Source organism: Aristolochia californica, unplaced genomic scaffold (genome assembly GCF_029961685.1).
Source record: "Aristolochia californica isolate CCGP_79_NKW_82.1479 unplaced genomic scaffold, dmAriCali1.0.hap1 SCAF_4, whole genome shotgun sequence".
In the NCBI taxonomy this organism is placed as follows: Eukaryota; Viridiplantae; Streptophyta; class Magnoliopsida; order Piperales; family Aristolochiaceae; genus Aristolochia; species Aristolochia californica.
This window is the reverse complement of record NW_027182103.1, coordinates 43405892-43417464: the sequence shown is the minus strand read 5'-3', so window position 1 is coordinate 43417464 and position 11573 is coordinate 43405892. Positions and strand designations below refer to the sequence as shown.

At 37.6% G+C, this 11573-nt stretch overlaps 2 protein-coding genes and 1 non-coding gene across 3 annotated transcripts; 1 reads left to right on the top strand and 2 right to left on the bottom strand.

The window, feature by feature from the left end:
- Positions 1–109: 109 nt before the first annotated feature.
- On the bottom strand, positions 110–4707 carry LOC137962731 (calcium-dependent protein kinase 1-like). Its single transcript, XM_068809765.1, has 8 exons — positions 3806–4707; positions 2272–2415; positions 2035–2187; positions 1505–1620; positions 1246–1413; positions 893–1020; positions 643–742; positions 110–371 (listed from the first exon to the last, which is right to left on the bottom strand). Exons 1-8 carry the CDS (start codon positions 4479–4481, stop codon positions 288–290), a joined length of 1569 nt encoding a protein of 522 aa, XP_068665866.1. The 5' UTR covers positions 4482–4707; the 3' UTR covers positions 110–287.
- A 1464-nt stretch (positions 4708–6171) lies between these two features.
- Positions 6172–9389, top strand: LOC137963398 (polynucleotide 3'-phosphatase ZDP-like). The gene is made up of 8 exons (XM_068810521.1): positions 6172–6417; positions 6502–6561; positions 7432–7494; positions 7796–7822; positions 8307–8378; positions 8522–8578; positions 9146–9221; positions 9373–9389. Exons 1-8 carry the CDS (start codon positions 6172–6174, stop codon positions 9387–9389), a joined length of 618 nt encoding a protein of 205 aa, XP_068666622.1.
- A 1443-nt stretch (positions 9390–10832) lies between these two features.
- On the bottom strand, positions 10833–10904 carry TRNAG-UCC (transfer RNA glycine (anticodon UCC)). The gene has a single exon. It is a non-coding gene; the product is annotated as a tRNA-Gly (tRNA).
- Between the last annotated feature and the right edge of the window lie 669 nt (positions 10905–11573).

The following is an 11573-nucleotide window of genomic DNA, read 5'->3' as shown; positions in this document are numbered from 1 at the left end:
TAAAAGGTTCTGTAGTTCATTTTCCGTAATTTCAGTATGGGATTTGCAGGAAAGATACGGTTTGATAAAACACTTAACTATAATCTAATGATAAAAAGGACCTTCAAAGTACAAACACCAAATAAATGGTATTTCATTTGATTTCCATACAATTGTGGGGGGGAAGATATGGAAAAGAGCAGTTCTCAGAGTTCAATCTACACAGTATGCAAGCTTATGTCCATTACAAACTACAATCAAAATCTGAAGTTACCATCCAAACACCTCTTCCTGCTCCTATGAAGAAATTACTTGCGCCTCCGATTTGGAACCATGTCAGGGTTGCCTTTCCTCATCATAGCCACAAATTCATCATAATTAATTCTTCCATCCTGCCACAAAGAAAACCAGTCATTATGGTTGTAAAACTCACCACATAAAGTTTTACAGTCTCCGATGGTTTTGGTGCAAAATATGTTTCCACAGAGTATTTCTCTACTCTGTAAGGCTGTAAAGATACCCATCACTGTGGACCAGCAGTTAAAAAATTCAATAGCACTCAGATATCCAGTAAGACTAACAAGACATAGTAGCTAAGTAGAAGAGAGAAATTTAATCTCTGTGAATACTAGATTGCAATGAGAAAAGTTTAAGGCAGCTTACATGATCTGTGTCCACTTCTGCAATGATTTCCTTTATTGTTTTTTCATCACCCATATTGTACTGCTTGAGGGCTTGCTCCAATTCCTCCATGGTAATGTATCTGGCAGAAAGATCAAGTGACAAAGAATAATCACAGACATTAATAATTAATCCAAGAATATGGATGAATAAAGTTTAAAGCCTTTTATCTATTTGCCAAAAAGGAGGAACACTCCCATTCCCAAATAAAAAAAGAGGGAAGGATACTTACCCACTCTTGTCCTTGTCAAAATATTCAAAAGCAGTATACAAGTGATCTTCTTTTTCCACTCTATTCAGGTGCATCGTTGCTGTTATGAATTCAATATAATCAATTGTACCGTTACCATCCACATCAGCCTGAAAAGAAATAAGTAATTAAGCAAAAATACCAGCTTTAATAGTAGCAACAGCTTTCTATAATTAGAGAAAAAGAACCACCCTTCAAGTTGAGGCATGATAGTAATAACTGTCTATATGTTGGAGATAAAAGGTGTCAAAGTTTATCTAATCACTTGAAAGAAGAAAATATATTAAAAGGGAAAACTAATTCATGAGTATCAACGATAGAGATTAGGATCCTACTGCTTCCATCAGTTGCTTAACTTCAGATTCTGAAAGCTTAGTCCCCAATTTTGCCAGACCACTTTTCAGTTCTTCAAAAGTGATTGTTCCATTGTTATCTGTATCCATAGATTTGAACATCTCTTTCAAGCCCATGATTTCTTCCTCAGAAAGATTCTCAGCAATTACCTGAGTCAACACATAATAGGGATAATTAGTTCAGACAATCAGGCTGACAATCTTGAGTCAAAGGAGTGAACAAGGTAAATAGGAGTGACACCTTTAAGGCAACTTTTTTAAGCTTATTCATCGCCCTGAACTGCTTCATTCTAGTTAAAACTGCACTGTCAAGTGGCTTGTCAGGTGCATCCCCACCCTCACGGACCCATGGATGATCTGCATTATTATGGATGATAAGCTGGATTAGCCCAGACACTATATAAGCTTAGGAAGAAGAAAGGTCACGACTACTAGTAAGTACTACGAAGAACTGTGAATTGTTTTTTCCTTAAATCAACTTTGATGTCTATAAAACATTTATACTTAAGATAGCACCAAATTAAAACAATCGAGCAAATGGTCTGAAGATCTCTTGTTTATTTTTAAGAGTTTTTTCACTTTTCACTTTTCTTTCCTATTTTGTGGCGTTTGAAGTAATAAAACATCTGAGGGAAATGGTATACCACAAGATCTGAAGTGACCTACAATTGACTTTTACATGGCATATATGCAGATGCATACAAACAGAAGCCAAAACACTTCTTTGATCTTGTCAATGAAAGTATGTGGGAGCAAGTAACTAAACCTTACTTAGAACTTCAATTGCAGAAAGTCGCTCTCTAGGATCTGCTCTCAGCATCTTTTTTACTAGTTCTTTTGCACCACTGGAAATTGATGGCCATGGATCAGACGCAAAATCAATATGCCCACGCAAGACCGCATCAAATATACCCTGTTCAGTCTCTGCATGGGATAAATGAATAAGTGAACAACGTAAACCAAGACACAGATTCTTTTGAGGACTCTGCAGTTAGTGGTGAAACCCACCCGCCCAGAAAGGAGGTACTCCACTGAGAAGAATATAAAGTATAACTCCAGCACTCCAAATATCAGCTTCAGCTCCATAATTTCGCCGCAACACTTCAGGTGCCACATAATATGCACTCCCCACAAGATCTTTAAATGTATCTCCTGTATCAATTCATGAGCAAGTAAACTGCACATGTTTCTTAAAGATAGTAATACTCATGGTAATTTAAGGTGTACAAGATGTGTTGAACAAAAAGTTTATTCAATTCTAAACAAAGAACAGCACTGAAGTAATAGAAAACTAATGCTTTACTATCTCATAGGTGTCATGATAAAAGCCAACAGAAATAGGAAATATAAGTGATGAAGATGTTGCCTACACCAAGCGTAGGGAACATTAAATGTCTGGATCTCACATGGGCTTCTTCTTGGCGCCTAAGTGTTTAAGCAATTGACTACATTACTGAGTTTTCATCCACTCCAGAAAAACAACTCTTTGTCTCAAAGACTCATGCTGTCTTCTCTTTCAACTTAATATCTAAACATTGTAATTTTCTTCATAGTCATTTATAATTATCAACAAGCCTCAACATAGTAGTAAATCTTTGTATCAAGAAGTATTTTTAGTGGGAAAAAGTTTCACATTGAGAGATGTTAAGAAAAGTTAGTAAGTTATAAGGTTAAATAATATTAGGCTCTGACATGGCTAATCATTTTATGATAAAACTAAACTCATCCCAATGGTGGTATCAAAGGAGGATGTGAGCATGGGTCGGGAGGCACAATTTATGCTCCCCAAGTTTTTTTTGTTTTATGAGTGCGAGTGCATGTGTAATATGCTCCTTTGGGAGTTTGTGTCTACGTCTTGACCCATTATGTGTAAACCTAGACATGAGGGGATTTTTAAGTGGGAAAAAGTCACACATTGAAGAATGTTAAGAAAAATTAATGGGTTTGAGCAATAGGCCTCCTAAGTGGTTAGCCATTTTTGGGTGGAACTGAGCTATACCCAACAAAATTCCTCCACACAAAATAAGATAAAAAATTGTGTAATTTGCACAACAGCTAAGTTAGAAAATTGTGATATTTTCCTATCTATTCTTTGAACTCCATCTTAAGCCAATCCCTTAAATCAGATTCTGAGGACTTTGAAGTAAACACAGTGTATCAATCAACAATAAGAAAGATCAAACAGGAAAATAACTCCTATTAATTGTAGTAACAAACTGCAAACAATTGATAATGGATCCTCCGAATGACTTTAAGCTGAGTTTTCCGGTCATGGATTTTCGAATGATATTGTCAGCAAATAAGTTGCACGACCTTCCTTAATCCCTATTATGAGATTTCCGATCGTATATTTTCAGTTGATATCAAGTCTTATCCAGGAAGCGCCACCGTTTTGTCTGATGAGAAAGAGTTCTTTTGTTTCATCCCAGAAATTGCAGACGAACTTGATCCAAATTTCCCGAGCTCACATAGACATACTGATGAAATAATATTATTTTCTTTATATTCAGTGGACAGAAATGGACAAAGAAATAAGTCGTACCAGGCTTGAAGAAGACGGAGAGACCGAAATCCGTGGCCTTCAATGGCGAATCATCCCCCTTATGCAAAAACAAGAAATTCTCGGGCTTCAGATCTCGATGCATCACCCCCATAGAATGACAGTTATGAACGACTGTAATAATTTCTCTACACAAAGCAGCGGCAGCTCGTTCACTGTAGTGTCCCTTGACAATAATCCGGTCAAAGAGCTCCCCTCCAGCGCAGAGCTCCATCACGAGATTCACCGAGTGACGATCCTCATACGCGCCCTTCAGTTCCACAATATTGCGGTGATCCGTCAAATGATGCATAATCTGCACCTCCCGGCGGACATCCTCTACGTCGTCGCGATTGATGAGCTTGCGAGTAGCAATAGATTTACAAGCGAATACCTCCTTGGTTTCGCGGTGGGTGACGAGGTAAGTAACCCCGAACTGACCGCGGCCGAGCTCCTTGCCGAAAAAGTACGTCGATCGGACATCTTCCATCGGCCGGCCAAGAACCCGCCCGATACCAGAAAGAGGCAGCCTGGGCTCGGAAGGAGGAGGCGGAGTAGGAATTCGCGGTGGCAGCGCAGGTTCGTTCGCGGGACGGACTTGAAGACCGTTACCAGCGGCGGCGGCGGTGGGCGCAGGATTTGAGCCGCCGTCCGCCGGTAATCCATTGCAGTTCCCCATTACTTCGAGGTTGACTACTCTTTCAGTGTCCTTGGTTGTGTCGGTTTTGACTCAGTCAGCTGTACATGCGTGCGGCTTTTCGGCCTCTTTCCGGACAGACCGAGCGATCAAATCCTCAGATCCAGGGAGAAAGATGACTTCCGACAACTCTGAATAGTTGGATTGACTCTTAATCTGCCTTGAGATTTCAGGGCCTTTTTGAGATAAGGGCTTATTTTCTCATTAATCTTTGAAGAGGATACAATTTCACTTTTTCTAAATAAATTGATTTTTAGCGGGGCAGTTCCCCAAGACACTTAACAGATTTAACACTATTTTAAACTATATCTAGTCCGCGAGCTACTGTTTCGCGTGTTTATTAATTTATAAATAGTATGATTTATTTGGCTGGGCATTAATGGGATGGATGGGTCAATCGAGTCTGGTGCCCGCATCCATTTGATGGGTTGAGTCATATTGGGATTTATAGGTTCCAGCCACAATCGAAGCCAAACGACTCGCTTCGTCTAAAATCTAACTAGACCTAAAAGTAGATGATACTAACTAGACCTAAAAGTAGATCGGACCTAACTCACTTTGGGTCCAGAGATAAGTTTCATGAGTCATGACTCGACTAAGACAAAACATCGTTGAGCCGGCTTGTAGGGGTGGCACCAAGCCAAATAGGCTCACAAACTATTCCGAATTTTGGCTAAATAAAAGATTGGCTCAGTTCAATTTTTGCTTGAGTTCGACTTCAGCTCAAATTTGAAATAAGACTCATTAAGTATAACAAAGCAAACTGGAAAATTTTCAAATTCGGCTTGTTAATTCGTGAGTTGACTAGTTAGCATATATTTTCTTACAAAAATACCTTTTACTCTAATTGTTTTCGTCAATTTCCTCTTTAGTTGGTTGATATTTGTTCTTATTTACCTCAAACATCTAATATTGTTGTTTATCAATGGAATAAACACTATTGATGAAAAGTATTTATTATTTCTTTTAAGTCTATTAAGTTGGTTATTGTACACTAGTATATGATATATTCCAAAGTCTTGAACTCCTCTGTGATAACTTACAGTTCAATAGTAATCAAGTTTATTGTAATATTTTTTATTTATTTTTATATTTTTAAATATAGGTTATAGTTTGATCTCGCTCGGGTTCGAGTTAGTTAAAAATTTTGTGCTTGAGTTCATTTCCAATTTTAACCTCAACGCTCTAAGCGATCACTAACGAAGACGTGACGAAGTAAATCTGTGGATGAACCTATGCAAACAAGGTTAAAAGCATGGGCCGTGGTCAAACTGGAAAAACTGTTATAGCTATCGATACCATATTGAACCAAAGCAAATAAACTCAAGGGGCACCTTTGAGAGTGAGACACACTCGAACTTACGAGGTTCGAGCTTGGCAGGGCTCGATGCCACCCCATCTCCGCCAATAGAGCATCTTTATTATTTCCCGCGTCATTTGAGCTCAATCACAGAGCACCCAGAAAGTTCCCAAACCCACGGCTTCGTTCCATTTAAATGCTCATAGACAATCCTCTTGAACTATTTACACTCACGACTTTGGAAATTCACCATTATTGCTTCTACATTGTAAAGCTCTGTTACGTATCGCGTCCACCTCAAAACCTCATACTGTTCGTCATTTCTCATCATTCTCTTCACATCGATTGTCGAAATCAGTCTTCAGATGTTTAATGACTTCTTCGAAGATCATTGCAGGGTATGCAAGTTTTAACAGATCTTCCTGTAAGAAATGTTTGAAAACGATTTCGGTTAATTCATTGAGGTTGGGTGTAGTTAATAGAGATCCTCTAAGGTTTTATAACACAAAATGGCATCACATCGATTGCTTCCCCGTCGAGTTGGCAGCCTTTTGTCTCAGCAGAGGAGATCAGAGGTTCCTCGTCACTGAAGGTGTGGAGATTGGAAAAAGCTTTTTGGTTTTCCTTTCACTTGGTTCCTTTTAGCCAAGCACATTCCGTTTCCTATTGCTTTGATCTTATCAATATTATATTGGCATTTAGGAGTGCGATCAGGAAGCACAGGAGAAGTTGGAGGCGGTGCCAAATTCTCCCAAAGAAAAGGTGAGGGATGATTTCGTGCACAATTGAGATGAACAAGAAAGTTAGCAAAGGAAACTACAAAGCAAATGTCAAAATTCAATATATTGTTCTGAATTTAGAGCTTTCTTAGACAATGATGGGGAATTAAATAGACAATGAAAAACAATGTTAGTTTGTTACAATATCTATTTGTTAAGGAATAATCCTACATAGATTAGTGAGTACAAAGATTTTGAGTTTATTAGTTGGAAAAGAAGTTTCCTAAGTTGGTTAGTCATTTTGGGATGGGCCTTGGACCCAACTTTACATGGTATCAGAGCATATACTCGTATGTGGGCCTACACCTAAATTATCCACTTGTAGAGCCACAAAAGAAGGCCTATACTGAAACTATCAACTTGTAGAGTCACAAAAGAGGGCCTATACCTAAACTATGTACTTGTAGAGTCACAAAAGAGGGCTTACACTTAAATTATCCACTTTTAGAGTCACAAAAGAGGGCCGAAACTTAAATTATCTACTTGTAGAGCCACAAAAGAGGGCCTACCCCTAAATTATCCACTTGTAGAGCCACAAAAGAGGGCCGAAACTTAAATTATCTACTTGTAGAGCCACAAAAGAGGGCCTACGCATGAGGAGGAGTGTTAAGGAATAGTCTTATATGGATTAGTGAGTACAAAGATTTTAAGTTTATTAGTTGGGAAAGAGGTTTCCTAAGTTGGCTAATCATTTTGGGATAAGCCTTGGACCCAACTTTACACTATTATATTAATTGCAAATTCAGCAAGGAACCACAAAAACAATTTGGAATTATTGTTGGTCAAGGATGTTCGGCTCTTAGCTTTAATCCTTCTTTTTATTAGTTGTGGTAGCTATTTTTATTCATTTCAGGGTCATAAAAGGGTGGATGCTTCAGAAGATGATTCTGAGCAAACAAAGTCGAAAAAACCAAAGGTAGTTATATATCAAGAAACTTACCTTTATTTTTGTTACTAAGTCACAGATTTATACCAATAGTTGCAATGTTATTCGACAATGAAAATTTTAATCCTATGATAAAGAATTTCCTAATCTCGGACACATCTAAGTATCTCTAGTTCTTTGAATATAACCTATACAAGTGTCTTTTCTTCCTACACTTTGTTACCTCATGTACTGTCTCTTGATATGATGTTCTTTACATAACTACTTCTCTGAGAATGCTGGTTTGCCACTTGTTGTATCTTCTCATTTTTGGTTTATCAAAATGTTTTAGTTGTCAGAAAATGGAAAGGAAGCTGAGGTTTGACATAGTTTTTTGTGCCATTGACTTCAAAAACAACTCCAAGTTTGTATTCTTTCTGCCTTTCATTCTATTTAGCTTTTGTTTGAATGTTTGAAACTGCACTTCAGCCTTGACCGGTGATGATGACAACAATCTATAGCATCAAGTTTTGGGGTTCAAAATTTTAAAATAGTACAAGTTATTATTAAACGAAGTCTTTGCATGGGAATAAGTGTCTATTTTGTTCGAAGAAATATGTGAACAACTAAAATAATGCTTGCCAGATGACCTTCTCTCATCTTGCAGTACCTGAGTTTTAACAAAACCTTTTGAGCTGTCTCGAGCAGTTCAACGGACTCCTTTTTGGTGATATGTCTTCCTTGTTGGCTTTTAAATTTATGAAAAGAGAAATACAAACCTGGTTTAAAATTTTGGTTGACAAGAAGAACCGGTTGTTCCTGCTCGATACTGTTAAGAATTCCTGATTATTGCATGGGAACAGATTCATCTTCGAAGCAATTTTCCCTTCGAATATCTTTCTATTGGAGCTTCCCTCAAGGGTTTTCTGAAAATGGTTACATAGCACTACTAAAAAATACTCTATTTTTCCATAGAAGTATGTTCGCTCAAGAAAGGCTCCAGAGGATGTTGATAGTAAACGAGAGGGTCCTATCTTTGCTGTTTTAGCTACTAATATCTGTCATTATACTGGTTTAGGATGTAAAACTTATGCCAAATTGGAAAGCTTTTCAAACACTTATTTTTCTGGAACAGGTGCTAAAATTCTCTCTTCTCATTCCTACTCTTGAACCTTAGTAAAATTTAAAGTATAGGTCAATATTTCTTATAGTTGCGTGAGTTCTAAAAGTTGAATTTGGCTCTGTTGGAACTAGCATGGTTGTCGATCCAGGTTAATAGAAAAGCAGGCTTTAGTTGCCTGATTGACTATGGCAGTTTTGTACTTTGAGATCATTTTTTGTAAACTTACCTGGGTGTGGAACATCCACAGTTTTTGTTTTGAAGATCTTCTTGCTTTAGCATTTGCTGCGCATGAGTATAGGAACTTTCTTTTCATGTTCGATCTTGTGCTTTTATCTTGTTCTGTTCCCTAATGTATGTCTCAATCAATGCAACTCATTTTTTCTTCTCTAGCTCTGGTTACTCTTTCATTGATAAAGTAATCACATTTCTGCAGTCAGTAATTGATATGAATTGAATCATCATGAGTATAACTTTGCTATAGAAATACTGATGTCAACTACATCGATCTTCCTTCTCCCTTTGGCTCTATCTTTTTTCTACTTCCATTGCTAATCACTTATGGTTTATGTACTTGCATAGGATGATGACCTTCATGCTTTGGAGAAAATTGTTGCATTTGATTTTGATGGGTGTCTTGTAAAGACATCTCTGAAAGGTACAACGATTCTACCATACTCCAAACATGATTCTTACAAATTCTCTTCTTCTCTTCATACTTAATGCTCCTCAACATGTTCTTACTATTAAATTGGCATTTCAAGAAGAGAAAGTATATTTTGACATGCATTTCCATGCAACATGTGCAGATGGGAACACATATTGAAATGGCATCAAATTCTAAAACACCATTTTGCTCTGATGAATGGGTTTCAAGTGAAAGTGGGCTAAGTCAATGTGCATTTTGGATGGACAATGCTGGTTATATGCCACTGCTTGGATTGATCTCAAATCTTTATCTGCCTTTTAAGATTTTTTGTTGCTCTTGTTGAACAACTTTTTCATTTGTGCAATTATTAACTGCCATTTGTTGCAATGACATGCCAAATGAGTTTAAAGCATTGAATTTGTTTTTGATCCTTCTATGCTCATTTAGATTGATGCTGTCTCCAGTTAGAGATTGTGAAAGCCTTTAGGGCTTGTATACAAGAAAAGAAGAGAAAATATATTTTTTGTTGTTTGACAGTAGAAAATCATTAAAAAAAAATAAAATAAGAGAAAAAATCTTAGTTAATAAATTTTCTCTCACAAAATGATGGAATTTGGGAAGAAAAGAAAAGAAATAGAAACTTGAGAGAAAATTTTAATCATCAAAATTTTGAAATATTATTAATTTTTTTTCCTTTTTTCATTTTCCACGTGTATCTAAACAAGAAAAAATACATTTCTCTTCCATTTTCTCTCTCATTTTCCATGGATATCCAAACAAGAAAAACAAAACCACTTTTCTTTTCTTTTCTCTTCTCTTTTTCTTCTCTCCACTTTCTGTGTTCCAAACACAACCTTAGTGTTTCGACACACTTACTCCTGTTAGTGATATCTGTTGGGAGATAGCTTGTGCATTTATATGTTGATGAAGAAAAGGTTCATTAAATATACAGAACTGCTGAAGTATTTGATCATTCTTGAAGCTTGTGTATTCAGGTATACTTGTCCAGGTGTTTTCTCTTTTATTAGACATGTGCTATGTCATATAAAACTAGCCCCTTCTTTTGATTCTTTCTCAACTCTGAGCTCCAACATTCATCAAGGCTGATTTGGTGAATTTGAGAAAGTTCTCATGATATATAAGTCAAAAGACTCTGCAACATGGTGCATGGCTCTTTGTTCACTAAAAGACAAGTCCATGAATGCATATGGCTGAAAGTTAGGATTCTGTTAATGTGAGTTTTCATCTTCAAGTTTTGAGCAGTTTGGAACATATTTTTAACTCAAAATCAGGTCCATCCTAAGATTTTACCCCCAGCATGCTGGGTCATCATTCTTGCTGCGATGTCCAGTAGTGGGCTCCTGCTATACTGGTTCCCTGTGGCATGGAAACCTAGTTCATGTCAAGTCTTTTGGTGCTAATGTACATCAATATGGTCTCCAACTTATCTCTATCTTCATGATTTCATTGAAGTCATCCCTGTGGTAAAATAGTGGAGGGTCCTTTGGAACGACCTAATAATATGGTTTCTTATGGAAGTAATACTTGGAGTCAGTATTTGGCTTGAGCTAATGGCAGAGTAAGGATTTTTCTAAAAAACAAAAGTTAGAAGAAAAACACTGCGTCTGCCGGGAGTCGAACCCGGGTCTATTGCTTGGAAGGCAATTATCCTAACCGTTGGACTACAAACGCTCACAGTTTTGGATCAGAGAATAAACACATAAAACTATTTTATTCTATTACTCTTTAAGACCTTCCCGTTTGCAGTAACCAGGAAACGAAAAAACACGCCGCTTGCTCGGATGCTGAACCTCCATTTCCAATATCAGCCCACATTCAATCTGGGTCCTCGAAGTACAGTTGATCAGAAATGCAGATATATAATCGTTCATTTGCCGTCAGAAAATAGTATTTAACCTGTTGTATTCGATAATTCGGTATTGTAATTTGTGCCTAATAAGCGGAGTTAGTAAACGAATTGACAGAAAATAACACCCAAGGAACCTGTAAGCTTCCTCTGCCCACCGATCGATGATCGAAGACGAAGGGTCGCTTATTTTTCTCAGAGAAGCGAGTCGCCCTCCACCTCCGGTCTTGGATGCCAGGAGTCCTCCGGCTGTTCGGGTTTTGCAAGACCCGCCCCGAGTCCCCTCGAGTTCCGCATGGGCGTAATCTGACTATTTGACCTAATATCTAGCTAGTGGCCAAAATAGAGGAACAGACGAGTATAGCCCTGTCCCGAGTCCTTAAAATCCTTCTTTATTAAAGGAATATCTCGGGGTTATAAAAGGAAAATCGTGTTTATAATGACAGTGATTTTCGGAGAATTCCTGTCCGGGTGGAAGAAACACGGGTTTTACA

Coding starts and splice junctions, on each gene's coding strand:
- LOC137962731 (XM_068809765.1), bottom strand. CDS start 4,481: ATGGGGAACTGCAATGGATTACCGGCGGACGGCGGCTCAAATCCTGCG. Junction 1,021..1,245: donor TTAAGCAACTGATGGAAGCA/GTAGGATCCTAA, acceptor ATTTCTTTTCAG/GCTGATGTGGATGGTAACGG. Junction 372..642: donor CAGAAGTGGACACAGATCAT/GTAAGCTGCCTT, acceptor TCTTTGTGGCAG/GATGGAAGAATTAATTATGA.
- LOC137963398 (XM_068810521.1), top strand. CDS start 6,172: ATGACTTCTTCGAAGATCATTGCAGGGTATGCAAGTTTTAACAGATCT. Junction 6,418..6,501: donor AGATTGGAAAAAGCTTTTTG/GTTTTCCTTTCA, acceptor ATTGGCATTTAG/GAGTGCGATCAGGAAGCACA. Junction 8,579..9,145: donor CACTTATTTTTCTGGAACAG/GTGCTAAAATTC, acceptor GTACTTGCATAG/GATGATGACCTTCATGCTTT.